The following is a 15,274-nucleotide window of genomic DNA, read 5'->3' as shown; positions in this document are numbered from 1 at the left end:
TTGATCCCTGGTCAGGGAGCCAAGATCCCACACACTTTGTGGCCAGAAAACCAAAACGTAAAACAGAAGCAATAGTGTAATAAATTCAAGGGATGACTTTAAAAATGGTCCACGTCAGAAAAAAATCTTAAAAAAGACAAATGGTCACAGGGTGGAAATTGACATCACCGAGAGGTAAAGTCCTCCAGGTTATTAGGGAATTGTCTGGCAGGTCCAGTGGCTAGGACTTGATGCTGTCACTGCCAAGGGCCCAGATTTGGGTTGATCCTTAGTTGAAGAACCATCTGGCAGCCTTGTGGTTTGGCCAAAAACAAAACATAGTTACCAGAGGGGAAAGGGGTAGGTAATTGAAAAGTTTGGGATTAGCAGATACTATATGTAAAATAGATAAGGTCCTACTGTGTAGCACAGGAAGCTCTTAACAACCTGTAATAAAGCATAATGGAAAAGAACCTATAAAAGTGTGTATAGATAGATGAGCCACTTCACTGTGACTGGCACGACGTTATAAACCTACTATGTGCTGCGCTAAGTTGCTTCAGTCGTGTCCAGCTCTCTGCGGCCCCATGGACTATAGCCCACCAGGCTCCTCTGTCCATGGGATTCTCTAGGCAGGTATACTGGAGTGGGTTGCTGTGCCCTCCTCCAGGGGGTCTTCCCAGAGGATCAACTATACTTCAATTAAAAAAATAAAATTTTCTAAAAACAAAAAGGCCAAAAGTTCTGAAGGAAAACAAACAAAAGATATGGACAATTCACAGAAAGAGAAACACAAATAAACAAGCCCTTGATCGCAGGGAAACTTTCCCAAAATAAGTGAATGCACCTGAGTGTAGCTCCTTGGGGCACACCTCTTACTGAGCATTGGGAACCATCTCCCAGTGCGTCCCTCCTGTCACCCTCAGAGGGATCGAAGGGTACGCTCCTCCCTCGCCTCCTCTGGGTGCCACAAGCTCCTCCCTCAATGTGGAGAAGGGTCTCAGAGGGGGGATGCTTGGAGTGCGGACTCCTGGAGGCCCACAGGTGTCCATGGTTTTGTAAGAAAATGGATGGAGAGCTGGAGGAACTGGTGGAGGGGCAGGACAGAAGATGAGTATTTTCTGCCTATATCCAGTTTTGCCAGTTTAACTTGATGTAAATGTCTAAGTAAAGATCAAATGCAGATCACCAGGAGCTCACTTCTCTCAGAACCCCTACCTCCCTCAGGGGCCCGTTGAGCTCGCCCAGGATGCTGTCCTCATCGAACATCTTGCCCTGGTAGCGGTGCTCGTAGTAGTCGTGGATCTTCTGGCGGAAGTCGGCTGGCAGCTTGTGGAAGGACATGTACTGCTCCACCTGCTTGTACTGTAACAGGACCGGGAGTGGGGGTGCTGGGTCAGCAGTGTCTGCTCCAGAGCCCCAGCCTGAGCGGGCCTCGGCTTATGACCACAACAATACGGGACAGTCAGGGAATCTGAATTTCAGATGAACGACTAAAATGCCCTGATAAGTATAACCCTGGCCGTAAAAGTTAACTCCTGTGTCCTGAATATCTTCTGGCAACCCCTCCCACTGCCCCTGACCCTTTGGTGGCCCCCTCCTCGATGATCTTTCTAGAAATCGCCAGCCCAGCCCCTCCTGAACAGGGCTGGGGGCAAGGGCCCCAGTCAGGGGTACCAGGCCCTACTGTCCCCAGGGTGGCACCCCCAGGGGAGCCCAGGCCCCGCTTCCGCCCTAGCGCCGCCCAGCCACAGCTGTCCTGAGCTCAGCGGAACCCGTGACGGCGGGCGGGTGGCGGCACCAGCTCGTGTTTGGGTGGGAGGCTGGTGGCTTCCGGACAGCCGGGGCGCCTGGCACCAGGCCCAGCTGACCCGGCCGACCTGACTGCTGGGCACTGCTGGGGGTGCATCAGCTGCTGGGCCAAGGCCAGCCCTGGGGTAGCAGTACAGGGACAATGGGTCAGGGTTCGGGGAACTGGGTCACCCTTGGCCTGAGGGAGGGGAAACTGAGGTAGAAGACTGAAGCTAACCTCCAGGAAGGGCTGACCTATGGGGCCATATTGGACTGGCACCAGTGAGGCCAAGTCCCAGGACATCCTTGCTTCCCATAGGCCTCCCTTGTGTCCTTGAGTAACCCCAGCACCCCCACCCATCCTGGGACAGCCCAGAGACACCCCTCACCAAGGGGTCTCCCGGCCCTATCCTTTTCGGACCTCTTCCCCCATTTTCCCTTTCATTAGCCTGTGTCCCCTCTAGACTTCTTCCTCAGGGACCTGATCTTTCTCACTGTCCTTCTGTGAGCTGCTCCCCCCACCGAGGGGGAGTGTCCAGTCCTGATTACAGCCATAGACCCTTCTGGGGTCCCCATCCCCTCTACCCCTCTGGCCTCCATCCTGAGCACAACGCCTGGAGCTGGAGGGATGTGGGGTGGACCCTAGACCCTTGGGGGTGCCTCCCCCCTCAGACCTTCTCCTGGTACTGGCGCCTCGAGGAGTCCAGCGACTGGATGAGGGCGGTGGCGTGGCCAATGAACATGGCGTAGCAGGTGGCACCCACGATCATGCTCAGCATGGTCAGCCAGATGTCTGTCATGCTCTCTGGCGCCTGCCGCCCGTACCCGATGCACAGCATGTGGCTCATGGCCTTGAACAGCGCGAAGGAGTAGAGCTCGCTCCACGAGTGGTTCTGCAAGTCCAAGGGTGGGTGGTGGGCGGGGGCTCGCAGTCCCCAGGGAGCCTCTTGGTCCCCAGGGAGCCCCTCGACCCCCCCCCCCACCCAGGGCCCTGCCTGCCCACCCTTCCCCAGGCATCCAGCTCCCTGTGTCCAGAGTCAACCAAGGGAAACTAGATTCAGGCAGCCGACGTGATTGCACACGTATTACAGCAACTCAGCAAAGGGCCGGGCCTGAAGCCACTTCCTTCACTTCATTCCTGGGGAAACAGGCTCCAAGCAGCTAGAGTCCAGCCCTGGGTGTTCAAGAGCCCTCACCACTTCACAATCTCTGATGAGTATCTTTGAGGCCAAAGAATGGGGAAGTCCTGGGGACAGCAAGCTGGGGACTCTGAAATCCTGATCAGAGGGGTGGGGTGGAAGAGGCATCAGACAGGACCAGGAAGAAACCCACCACCCCCCGCCAGTCCTCAGTTGAACCAGCTAGGGGAGGGGCAGTGGGCCCCATTCAGGAAACAGGACCACATGCCTGGGTGTCCGGCCAGACAATGAGCTGCCTCAGCCGGGCAGCTGTGCCAGGCGCTGGGCCGGGCGCCCAAGGGTTTTCCCTTCACTGCTCTCGCCCATCAATGCCCACCTGCCCTGTGCCCCAAATGCACCCCAGCGGGAGAAAGGCTTGTTAACAGTCAGTCTCTCAGGCAGAAAGCAATAGGTGCTCCTGAATCTCCCAATTTATTACTTCTCAAGACCGATGATACCACCTTCCCATCTGAGGACTATGATAAAATTGTCATTTAAACACACTGTGCAAATAAAATGGGCTACCCAGGTGGCTCAGTGGGAAAGAGTCCGCCTGCCAGTGCAGGAGATGCAGGTTTGATCCCTGGGTTCGGAAAATCCCCTTGAAGAAACGGCAACCCGTTCCAGTATTCTTGCCTGGAGAATCCCATGGACAGAGGAGCCTGGTGGGCTGCACTCCAGGGGATTGAAAAGAGACATGACTAAGCAACAGCATGCACACACATACGTGCAAATAAAAGAGTGGAATGGATCACAAAACACAATAAGCAGATGATGTGATTTCTATAGGGGCGAGGGGGACAAAGGCAGCTCTACTGCCCTCAAACGGCAAAGGATCTCCATAGTTCGGGACCTGCAAGGCTCCAACTGGGACAGCAGCCCAGAGGAGTGCTCGCCACCAGTGGGGGTTTCAGGCGCCCTGTGCTCCAGGCATGCAAGAGGGACACGGGCGTGGGGCTCACCACCATGCCGTTGATGGAGACCCAGCAGTTGCGTGGGAAGTCCTGAAGCATGGGCACCAGGAACTGCAGGCAGCCATCCCAGTGGCATAGGAGCAGCATCATGCTGATGAGGTTGCAGATGCGCATGACTGCGCTCGCCAGGTCGTAGGTCATGTGGAAGATCTGGGGGCGAGGCAGGGCGGCTCACGTGAGCGACCGGCAGACCCATGGTCACTCGTGCGCCAGTAGTGGGAAGATGCAGTCCTCCACAGGGCCCATTCCCCCTCAAGGGGCAGACCTTACCTCCTTGTAGCCCCCACTCCCCCGAGGCCTTTCAAGGTAATGAAATGCCCTAGACTAGATAATGTGGCCCCTTACCAACCTGCTGCCCAGGCACCAAATCTCTGCCTGGTCGGCCACTCTCTGTCCTCTCTGAGGACCACTGCCTCTTCCAGCGACCGAGTCCCCACCCATTCCCCCCCCCCCCCCCGGCAGCCTTGTCGCCGTCCTGGAAAGTGCTGGTGACTCTGAGTGTGTGTGGTGGCCACAGGCTGCAGAAGTCAGGTCACACTGAGTCCAGAAGTGGGTCTGAATTTGGGAGAGAGGAGCATGACTTCACTTCTTGAGGCCTCAGTTTCCCCATTGCCAACAGGGCTGTGGAGTCTGCCTCTCACAGGGTAGGATGAAGAAAGGGCTGCAGATGTGTCAGGGATTCATGCAGTGCTCCCTATGACCTCAGTCCCCAGCAGGCAGGGGCTCCTGTGACCATGCCCCTAGCTGCCTGCCCCCAATCTGCTCAGGTTTCACTCCTAAGTTTCCCAGGCCCCTCTCTGCAGCTCCTGTAACTCCGCACAGTGTACTCAGTGACACCGCTACTTCTGTGTCTAATCCCGCCAAAGTCTTCTCATTGTAGTAGGCCCCTGGACCCTGTAGTACTCCCCGCCAAGAGTCTCCCATCATGGCCCGGCCTTTTTGTTCCCAGTGCCTCCTGCAACCATTGCCTGGTCCCATCACCATCACGGCATCCTCACCTATCACCACCCCCTTGCCCATCACGACCCTGCCCCTACATCCCAGCCCAGTTCCAGCCCATCACGACCCCACTGACCCCACCCTTGCCTCTGCGCCCCAGGCCCACAGCCCCTGCCCACCAGCCCCGCAAGACCCCGCCCACGCCCGTGGCCCCGCCCCTGAGCCCACGCGCAGCCACTCACCTCCTCCCACTGATGGATGTAGCGGATGAGGCGCGACAGGCGGAGCAGGCGCAGCAGGCTGAGGATCTTGGTGAAGCGCACGATGCGCAGGGCGCGAGCTGTCTTGTAGACCTCAGAGTCGATGCCTTTCTCCACGATGAGGAAGATATAGTCCACGGGGATGGAGGATACGAAGTCCACCACGAACCACGTGCGCAGGTACTTCTTCTTGATCTTCTCGGGGTCCAGGATGATCTCAGTGTTGTCCTCGATCACGATGCCCGTGCGGAAGTTCAGCACCAGGTCCATGAGGAAGAATGTGTCCGAGACAACGTTGAACACAATCCACGGAGCCGTGGTCTCGTCCTTGAAGAAGGTGATGCCCACGGGGATGATGATGAGATTTCCCACCATGAAGAGCAGCATGGTGAAGTCCCAGTAGAACCTGGGGGCGAGGCGCAGCGGGTCACAGCTCCACCTTTGTGTGGGGCCCTCCTCTGAGCGCTTCTGCCTGGCCCACTGTGCACGAAGGCGCCATAGTGGACCGGCCCAGAACTTGCATACTCGGGCGAAGCTGACAATTTGCTCCCACCCTGGGTCATAGCTGGTGAGGGCTTCCCAGATGGCGCTAGTGGTAAAGAACCTTCCAGCCAATGTAGGGGATGTAAGAAACGCAGGTTTGATCCCTGCATCGGGAAGATCCCCTGGAGGAGGGCATGGCAACCCACTCCAGTATTCTTGCCTGGAGAATCCCATGGTTGGAGGAGCCTGGAGGGTTATAGTCCATGGGGTTGCAAAGAGTCGGACACGACTGAAGCAACTTAGCACGCAGGGCTGATGTGGCCCTTGCCTCCAGGAAGCCCACCCACAGCCCAGATTGCACTCTACTGCTGCCTGGGCTCCTCCAGCCCGGTTCTTCTCACAGGCCAGCCTGACCGTCTTTCTCTGAAGAAGTCAGAGACCTGGAATAGCCACTTAAAAATTGACTAAATGTTTCCCAGGACCAAAAAGGTCCAATGTGCCTGGCTCAAGGTTGGCGTGCCAAAGGAAGTAAGACTGAGCAGGGAGGGAGGAGACAAGTGGAGAAACTGGAGGGGTGGGGTGGGGATTGGCTCCAGGAGTGTTGGTGGTTGGGCGGTGGCTGCAGGTATGGGATGGGTACCAGAGTGCAGGACCCCCACCCCTGCTGGGTTTCCCTGTGGGGCACTGGAAGGTTGAGCAGGGGTCACTGGCTATCCCTCCATTTCTGAAAGCACCCAGGGTTGTAGGGGGGGGGGTGCTGGAGGCACGGCAGAGGCTGGGGTGCCCCAGGGGCAGGGAGAAAGGAAGAGGAAGGCCTGGCAGGCAGAGCATAGGGTCAGGCGACAGAGGAGCCTGAGTGACTCGACTTGGCCAGGCTTGGATGTTTCATGTGATAAATATGCCTGAAAATGGGATGACTGGTTGCTTCCACTGCCAGACACACACACCCAGGACTGATAACGTGTGCCTGAGGTCAATTCCAGAATTCCACCTGGGAATGCTATGCTCTCGGGAAATGGCCTGTCATTTGAGGAATAAATCTATCAATAGCCGAGCATCGTGTCCTGAGTTCAACACTTACCCATGAGGACAGATGGACACAGCAAAGGCCACATGGAAAGATGCCCAGCCCTGCAGCAATCCAGCAAACAGGAATCAAAACTACTCAAGGGAAAACTGTCCAGTGCTGCAGAAAGTTAAAGTTACCATGTGGCCTGGCAATTCTACATGGGTCCTGGACCTACACCCAAGGAATGGAAAGCAGGTACCCAAACAGACTCTTGTACACCAGTGTCCACCATGGCATGACTTACATTGGCCAGAATTGGAAACAATCCACGAATCCATCAGTGGATGAACATATAAACAATGTGGTCCCTCCACACATGGGAGCATCACTCAGCCACAAAAAGGGGAGAAGCCCCAACACTCGCTACCACGTGGATGGACCCTGAGAACATGGTCCTCAGTGACAGAAGCAGATACAGGAGGACACATGGGGTGTGATTCCACTGATGGGAAACGTCCATAACAGGAAGATACACAGGCACAGAGAGTGGGTTCCTGGTTGTCAGAGGCTGGGGAGTTTCTGTTTGGGAAGATGAAAACATTCTGGCAAGGATAAAAGGTGGTGGTTGCACAACATTGTGAATGTACTTAATGTCACTTGACTGTATACTTTTAAATGGTTAAAGGCCAAATGCTATGTTGTATTTATGTTAACACATGTATACAAAGAAAACGCCAAGGACCAGGGTCTTAGTGATGAAGGGATGCCCCAGATCAGGGTCTGAGGCCACACTCCCTGTCAAGATTCAGACAGAGGATGGTCTAAAATTCGGAACAGAGTCCTTTGATTTTTGCCTCTCACAGTGCAAGGAGAGACACCCACCCTGAGGCGCCCTCCCCATCATGGCCAGAGTCCCCATGTCCTCTTGGAGAAGGTTCTAGCATGTGCAGGCAGGACAGGGCTAGGGGACCCTCAAAGCCTTCCACTTCCTGGACCTCCCTCAGATAGACAGAAGAAGAGACTGAGGTTCCCAGGGGCTGGAGGGACTCTCCCAAATAAGCACAAACTAACAGAAAGCTGTAAACACCAGTGCTGACCTGACTACAGTGAGCACCCTGATTTGGGAGATGCTGTGGGTCAGCTTTCTTGCGAGCAGCCCTGTTAGGGAAGAGTTACAGCACCTCACCTGCCCAGTAACCCAGGCCTTTCACTTCGGGGAATTGATCCCAAGGAAATCATCCAAGAGGAAGAAAAAAAAATTAAAAAGTGATTTGTAACAAGATGTTCACAGCAGCCTGGTCTGTGAGAGCCAAGCCTGGAAGGGAGCCAAAGTCCAAGACAGTGGTGACAACAGCCAGGTCTGGGCTCCTGCCCACTGGCAAGTGTGACCTTGGCAAGTTCCTCCAGCTCCTGGGAACCTCAGTCTCCTCTTCTCTGTCTGGGAGGAGCCCAGGGAAAGGCAGGCTTTCAGGGTCACCTGACCCTGTCCACCCACACATGCTGAGGACTTCTCCCAGTGGCCATGGGGACTCCAGCTGGGAAACCCACCTTGGGGTGGAGATAGATGGAGACCTTGAGAGACGAAAGTGTCAACATGATCTGGGGTGAGTGATGAGGGCAGAACAAAGGACTGCTCCAAGATCAAGGCCTTCTTTACATGAATCTAGACCAGGTGTAGGGCTCAGACCTCTGATCTGCATCATCTACGCATCCTTGAGATCCCCAGGACTCCAGCCCCAACCTGACTGACGGGCCTCATCTGCCTGTTCCCCACCTCCACCCCCAGCATGTCCACAGCATAGCTCCTAACCCCCCGCTTTCTGGACTGAGACCTTCTCCCCCAGCCACAGTTTTGGGGTTGAAGGGCTTATGCCTGAGGACAAAGCAAGCAGGAAAGAGTAACTGAAGGCCACTGGAGAAGAAACCTACAGAGAGCCCAGAAACCCAGGAGAGGGGGTTAGAAACAGTCTAAATTGGGGGGTATAGAAACCACCAGGGTGGGGCAGAAAGTCTAAATGGCCAGATGCACAAGTGCTCCCCCTCCCCCGGTGACATCACAGACATTCTCTCCTTTTGTTCTGGGGTCAGGCTGCAGGTGGGGGGTGCAGGTGTGGGCAGACACCACACTTCCCCACCGACAGACCAGAGAGGTGGCCCAGCCTTGGGATGTGGGGCAGAGACCTGAGAGCCAGCCTGCCACCCCTGGGCCTGTCCTGTCCACTGTCCACACTGCCAGGAACTCCACCTGCAGGCCTGAACCCTGGCCTGTGCCCCTTGGCCACTGGGAACTATACCTGGCTGCCCAGGGTCTCAGCCTCGTTCCCTCCAGCCAACGTGGTCCTCCTGGAGGTGGGCAGGAGGAGGGGACTGAGGCCTGGGGTAGAGATTCCATGTGCCCCTCCCCTGCACCCCCACCTCTCCTGGGCCTGCCTGCCCCCTTGGGCTGTGCAGCCCCAGAGCTGATCACTCTCCTCCAAGCCTCCATGCCTAATCTGCCCAATCCCGGCAGCCCCTCCCACAGCAGGCCATCTCAGAGACCTCCAAGGACCCAGAGATGCTCTCCCATGACCCAGCGATGTCCCCCCCAGGACTCATGGACCCCCCTGGGACCCAGAGACTCCCCAGGACTCAGAGACCTCCCCCAGGACCCAGATACCTCTCAGTATCCCCAGGACTCAGAGACCCCTGAGACCCAGAGACATCCTCCAGGACCCAGGGACCTTTGGGACCCAGAGACCCCTCCCACCAGGACCCAGGAAACCCCCCAGGACCCCAAGAACTCCCAGGACAAGGTCAGGGCTTCAGGGGCCGGGATCACAGCTACCTCAGTTACCCAGGGTCTTTGGAGACAGTAATTAAACCCTGTATTGAGAAGTCCTCCCGAACAAACAGACCCCATGAGAAAACACTCAGACCCTGGTTCCCACCTGTGCCCAGATAGGAACTGGGCCCTGAAAGACAGCGAGGCCAGGGCTCCCGGGAAGGAAGTGGGGGGCTCAGCACAATGACCCAAGCACTCTGTGAACAGGAGCACTCAGAACTCTCTCCCGGGTGCCACAGCCACGTGGTTCTGATGTCAGTGGGGCCCACCGGGAGCCCAGCACCTGCTCCAGCAGCTGCCCAGCCTTTTTCTGTGCAGATGAAGAAACCAAGGCTGGAAATGGTTAAGTGACAGAAGCCAGGCGGTCAGACCTCCAGAGCTGGGGACCAGAGCTAGGGACCACGTGATCACCCTCCTATCTCCAGTGCTCCGGGCCCCTCCCTTCAATGCCGGAAACTGGACAAGCAGCCTGTGCTTCCAGGACCGGGCAGGGCAGGACCAGGCGAGGGGCCGGCACGGGCGTCCCAGGAGCCTGAAGCTGCTGGCCAGGGACATGGTGAACAAGGGCAGCAGCTCCCTCTATTCCAGGTCGGAGAACCAAGAACTGGGCAGGAGGCAGTCTAGGAATTATGGATCAGATCAGGCAAATCCCAGGGGATTAGGGGCTGGAGGTCTGCAATTAAGGATGAGCCTGGAGGGGTGAGGGGGTGGTGTGGAGGATTAGGGCCTGAGCCCTTAGACATGAGTTACAGATCCCAGGCAAGTGTCAGTGATCTGGAAAGGGAGACTCCCCGGGGGAGGATTCCTGCGTGATCCCAAGACAGGGCAGACTGTGGGGCCGACTGGGTGCCAGGCCAGGGGGACACGTGGTGACCAGACAAACCCGGTACTCCCTTGGGGCCCCAGCCTGGGTTGGGAGCTGGCCATTCCACACAGACAGAAAAATGACTGGGATGCTTCAGAGGGGCTGCTTTAGCTAGGATGAATCAGGAGGGCTTCTCGGAGGAAGTGGCATGTGGGCAGAAGACGGAGAAGGGCCGCTAGGCAAAGTACAGGACACTGCACCCTGGGCCCAGGGAACAGCCAGCATGGAGTTTGCTTTTAGGTAGCTGGGAGGCCTGGGGCTGAAGCAGGGGCATAAAGGGAGATGAAATGGGATGAGAGGTGTGGGAGCCGGGCTCTGTGGGGCTGTGGGGGCCATGGCCAGAGTGAGTTTAAAGTGAGAAGGACAAAGATCCCTGCCAGCAGCCAGGATGCTGGAAGGCCAGGAAGGGGTGGAGGGTTGTGTCCAAGCAGGAGGTGGGGTGGCCTGTGCTCGCTGTGTTTGGGGGAAGTGAAGCAGGGTCTTTCCTGAGCAAGTGGGTAGCTGAGGAAGCTACCTTATATAAAGTGAACTCTCCCAGCATTCCCCCCGAGCCCCCAGGTCATGCCCAGGCCCTGGATGTGGACACAGGGGCATAGGTGTGTGACAATCTAAAGCAGGGAATTCAAGGACCAGAAGCTCCAACTTCAGGCAGGAACCCTGCGGAGTGACAAGGGGCCCGTGACCCCCCACAGGGACAGTGGAGTTCCCTTCCTCCCTGCTGGGTGGCCTGGGCCACAACTCTTCCACCTGAGAAATGGGTATGTCCACTGCCCCCCACTCTGAGCGCTGGATTCAGAACCAGGGAAGCTCTAGGCCCCGTTTCTTTCTTGCCTCCCCTCCCCACTCCACCCCACCCACCACCCCTGGGATAATTCAGGGCTTATTCTCATGTGCTGACGCATCCTGATCTCCCGCTGATCCATAGGGCCATCTGGGGCAGGAGAAGGCCTCTAGTCCTGTCGGATCTTCAGGCCAGCCCTCTATCACCCCAGGCTCTTGGGGTCCCCTAGGGTGTCACACAGATACAGGCCAGCATCCACAGGACCTGGCTTTGTCTGAACTCTGCTGAGGGCCAGGAAAGGGACCCACTTCTCTTTTCCCTGCAAAACCAGGCCTTCTGGTGGCACACAATTTGGGAACATTGAGCAGCAGGAGACACTCAGGTCAGAACTCAGAGGCGCTACAGACTTGGAAACAGGATGAAAGGCCCTGGGAAGCCACTGCCCATATTCTGGGGAGATAAGGCCACTGGTGCCCTATCCCAGACATGCCCAGGCCCCCCCTCAACCACAGCTGCCTTGATTCCCCAAGTGACCACCATTCGAGGAGGTGAAGAAAGTGGCAAAGGAGTGAATGGTCCAGAATGGGAGAGCTTCCTGTTGTTCCTGGAACATGCTTATCCCCTCCCCCAGCCCATGGACACTTGTAGAACATCTGTGTCCAGGCGCCAGCTCTAGTGTTACCCATAACCCCATGAAAAAGTGAAGACACCCCCAGAAAGGGTTGGGGCTGGTCCTAAGCTGCCAGGAAATGAGGTTTACGACCTGACTCACGGGCTCACCTGGCACCCATATGGGCCCCTCAGCGGGCTCCCCAAATCATCCTGGGCCCCCCTGCATGCCAGGTCCCAGGAAACCATGGTGGGGGAGTGTGTGAGAGAAGCAGGTAAGCATATCAAGGGGGAAAAGGCTGCTTCCGAGTGCACAGGTGGTGCAGACACGAATCGGATCAAGAGAAGTGGGATACACCTTGAATTTGGGGAAACTGAGGCAGGGAAGCCTGGGAAGAGCTCCAGGCTACACACAAGGACTTCGGGCCTCACTGCAGACTTCCCCAGCCCCTCTACAACCTGGTCCAGACTTTGTACTCCTCTCTCCCAGACTCAGTCTGGTCACCTTCCTTAAGAGCCCTCCTCCCCGAGGCCTCTGCAGACACTCCCCCTCCCTGGAAGCCCTCGCGGTCCTTGGAGTGAGGCATGGCTGCAGCTGTTCCAGCTCATCAAACGTGAATTGTCCTGTTGTCCACGCCAGACAGGTGCTGGGTCAACCTGAACAAAGTTGTTGCTCAAGGAAGTGGTCCTGGGGCTGGTGTGGGAGCCTTGGCCTCTTGGCCTCATTTCCCTTCTCAGTCATGTCCAGGGCTCACCTGGGTGCCAGCAGGGACAGTGTCTGCATCATCAGGTCATGAGCATAGACAGAGCCAAGTGTAGACAAGCAGACCCAAGGACCCTCCCTGCTGCTCCATGAATGGTTCTTAAAACTAACACACACCCATGAACACAGGATGCCTTTTTTCCTCTTGTTTCTTCTTGGCCTGGACAGGACATGGCCAGAGACCAGCTTGCCTGACAATCCAAAGTGCAGATTCAGAGAGCAGCCTCCCCAGGTATGAATCCCCACTCTGCCTGTCTTGGGACTAACTGTGTGGCTTTGGGCAAGTGAATTTACCTCTTTGTGTCCCTCTCCTGGTGTGTAAATTTGGGGTAGCTACACTCCAACTTGGCAGGATCTTAGGGTTTTTACCTTGACTGGCTTACCTTGTCCCAACTACAGGTCACACATGCCCCCTCCCTTGCCCCCACCCCATTGATCACCCCCAGTTTACAATGTATCTGCCCAGGGACACACAAATGACTGTGCAGGACAGGCAGAAGGATGGGGACATCCAGTTCCTTCTCCCAGTACCACCATCCCTTCTGCAGATGAGAGGAAGCTCAGGGCCACCCACTGCCCTGGGGAAGCTGCAAACAGACATGCTGGAGGGGACAGGGGAATGACTACTTTCTGCAGCTACCTCCCGTTGCCCACATGTCCCCCATATCCCTTTCCAGCCAGCTCGTGTTAGCTCCCAGTTCATAGGGGGACCAGGTGGGCCAGAGAGTCCTGGAAGTCAAGTCCATCCCCATTTCACAGACCAGAACCATCTACAGAAGGATGCAAAGCCCCCAGGCAGGTAGGGACCATCCAGAGCCCCCACCCCCCACCCCATCAGGACGTGACCCTGGGACCTCTGCCCCTGGCCTCTCCCCAAACCCAAACCTCCAGTCAAGGCTGCACTCACCTCCCAGGAGGGTCTGAAGGGTGAGGAGCTGGAATCATGGACTTTCCTCCAGCCTCTGCCCCTGACTTGTGTCCCTGGGCCTCCGTTTCCCCAGCCGTCCAGAGAAAGGGAGAGTCCCGCAGCCCCCTTTCTGAGCTGGGGCTCTGGGGGTCCGGGAGCAAAAGACCTCCGACTTCAGAGGAGAGGAGACTGGAGACTCGCGGAGAGGACCCACAGAGGGAGAGGACCCGCAGGCCTCCGGACTGCTGTCCGTGGTGCTGAAACCGCGTCCGCCCTGGGAGCCACAGCCAGTAGTTGAGCGGAGCGGGGCACACAGACCCTGGGCACCTTAGCTCACACACTCCAGTCACGGACACACCACCTCACACACACACACACACCCCATCTCTCCCCAACATGCAGCCGCGATCTGCCGTGCAGACACACCCCCAGAGCGCTCGGCCCGCGCCCCCAGGACCCCCGCCCCCCGCAGTCACATGCTCTTGATCACACACACAGACTGCAGTGACAGGCATCGTTCTCATTCGGAGGCCACACAGCGCACGCCCAGGAACGGAACTGCAAACAAACGCGGCATGACCCTGCTCCGGCCTTGCTCTGAGCCTTTCCACGCACCAGCCGGCTGAATCTACATCGACGACCCAACCACTGACACCTGGGCACGCCACCCGGCCGCCAGAGCTGATGAGGCTCCGAGAAGACACAGCCGCGGGATCCCAGTACGCTCAGCACCCACTCCTCGCGCAACACCCAGGCCCAGGGACCTGGGACGCGCCTCCCTGCGGCGTGGGGCGCAGGTGGAGACCGTGGGACCCGGCGTGTCCGCTTAACCCTTCCTCCGCCAGTCTCTACGGGGCGCGTCCTTCCCGGGCGCCCTTCCTTCCTCCTTCCTTCCGCTCCTCCGCCTCCCTGGCGCCCACGTTCCCCTCTATTCGTCCTCTCCGCCCCTCTGCGCTCAGACCCTGGTCCTGTGGTCCGTGACGTGCGCCCACTCGAAGGGCGGGGAATATCAGGTTGCGTGGGAGGGGGCGCGCCAGGGTCACGGCACGAGCCTGCGTGCATCTCCCAGCGCCCCTCCAAGGGCGGCGCCTTGGGCGCCCAGGTCCTTCTGGGGCGGGTCCTGGACTCGCCCGAGGTCACTGAGGGGGCCCCGAGGTCACCCGTGGGGCGCACCGCCCCGCCCTTCTCGAAGCGCTCCCAGGACGGCCTCCGCGCGCGTCCGCTCGCCGTGCCCCTCCGCGCGAGCCGGCTGGCCCTCCAAGCGACAGTACCTGAAGTCGCTGTAAGGGTGGATGATCCAGGCCCCCGCTGACTTGACGCGCTCTTGCTCGCGCTCCACGGCCTTCTGACTGCCGAACATCCGCAACGAGAACTTGTTGACGCCCGGCTGCAGGAGCGCGCCGAACTGGCGCTGCATGAAGCTGGCCTGGCTGCCGCGCGACTCCCCGGCCGGGCCCGCCTCCTCGCTGCCCGCCTCGTCCGCCGGCCCGGGCCCGGCGCCCGAGCCCGGCCCGGGCCCCGGGGCTGCCCCGCGGCACGAGAACGACACCTTGGGACCCCGCGCCGGGCCCTCGGACCCCGCGGGGCTGCACTGCGGCTCGCCGCGCCCGCACTCGCCGTTCGGGCTGCCCTTGGCCGTGCTCGCGGCGCCCGGGGTGCCGGGGCGGCCGCAAGAGCTGTCTCGGCTGCGGAGCCGGGCCCGCGGGCCGCCCTCGTCTGCCGCCTCCGGGGGCGCCGCCTCGGTCCGGGGCGCCTGCTGAGGGGGCGCCGGTCCAGGGCCGGGAGGGGGCGCGGGTGGTGGCGGCGGCGGCGGCTGCTGCTGGGGGGCCGCGGGCGGCGGCGGCGGCGGCGGCCCCGGCGCGGGGGTCGCGCCCGGGCTCTCCCCGGGCCGCCCGCCGCCCCCGCGCGCGTCCAT

The 15,274-nt window shown here is 58.6% G+C and overlaps 1 protein-coding gene across 1 annotated transcript in view; it reads right to left on the bottom strand.

Moving 5' to 3' along the window:
- Positions 1-15,274, bottom strand: part of HCN2 (hyperpolarization activated cyclic nucleotide gated potassium and sodium channel 2) — a 20,280-nt gene extending 5,006 nt beyond the window's left edge. The window contains exons 1-5 of the mRNA XM_065918416.1: positions 14,631-15,274; positions 5,104-5,527; positions 3,911-4,072; positions 2,445-2,663; positions 1,198-1,344 (exon numbers count right to left, since the gene is read on the bottom strand). Coding sequence (XP_065774488.1) covers positions 1,198-1,344; positions 2,445-2,663; positions 3,911-4,072; positions 5,104-5,527; positions 14,631-15,274 — 1,596 coding nt within the window. The remainder of the gene's footprint in view (positions 1-1,197; positions 1,345-2,444; positions 2,664-3,910; positions 4,073-5,103; positions 5,528-14,630) is intronic.

The sequence above is a fragment of the Muntiacus reevesi genome, chromosome 1, assembly GCF_963930625.1.
Source record: "Muntiacus reevesi chromosome 1, mMunRee1.1, whole genome shotgun sequence".
Lineage (NCBI taxonomy): Eukaryota > Metazoa > Chordata > Mammalia > Artiodactyla > Cervidae > Muntiacus > Muntiacus reevesi.
Note: the sequence above shows the minus strand (reverse complement) of the source record. Positions and strands in the feature narration are given on the sequence as shown.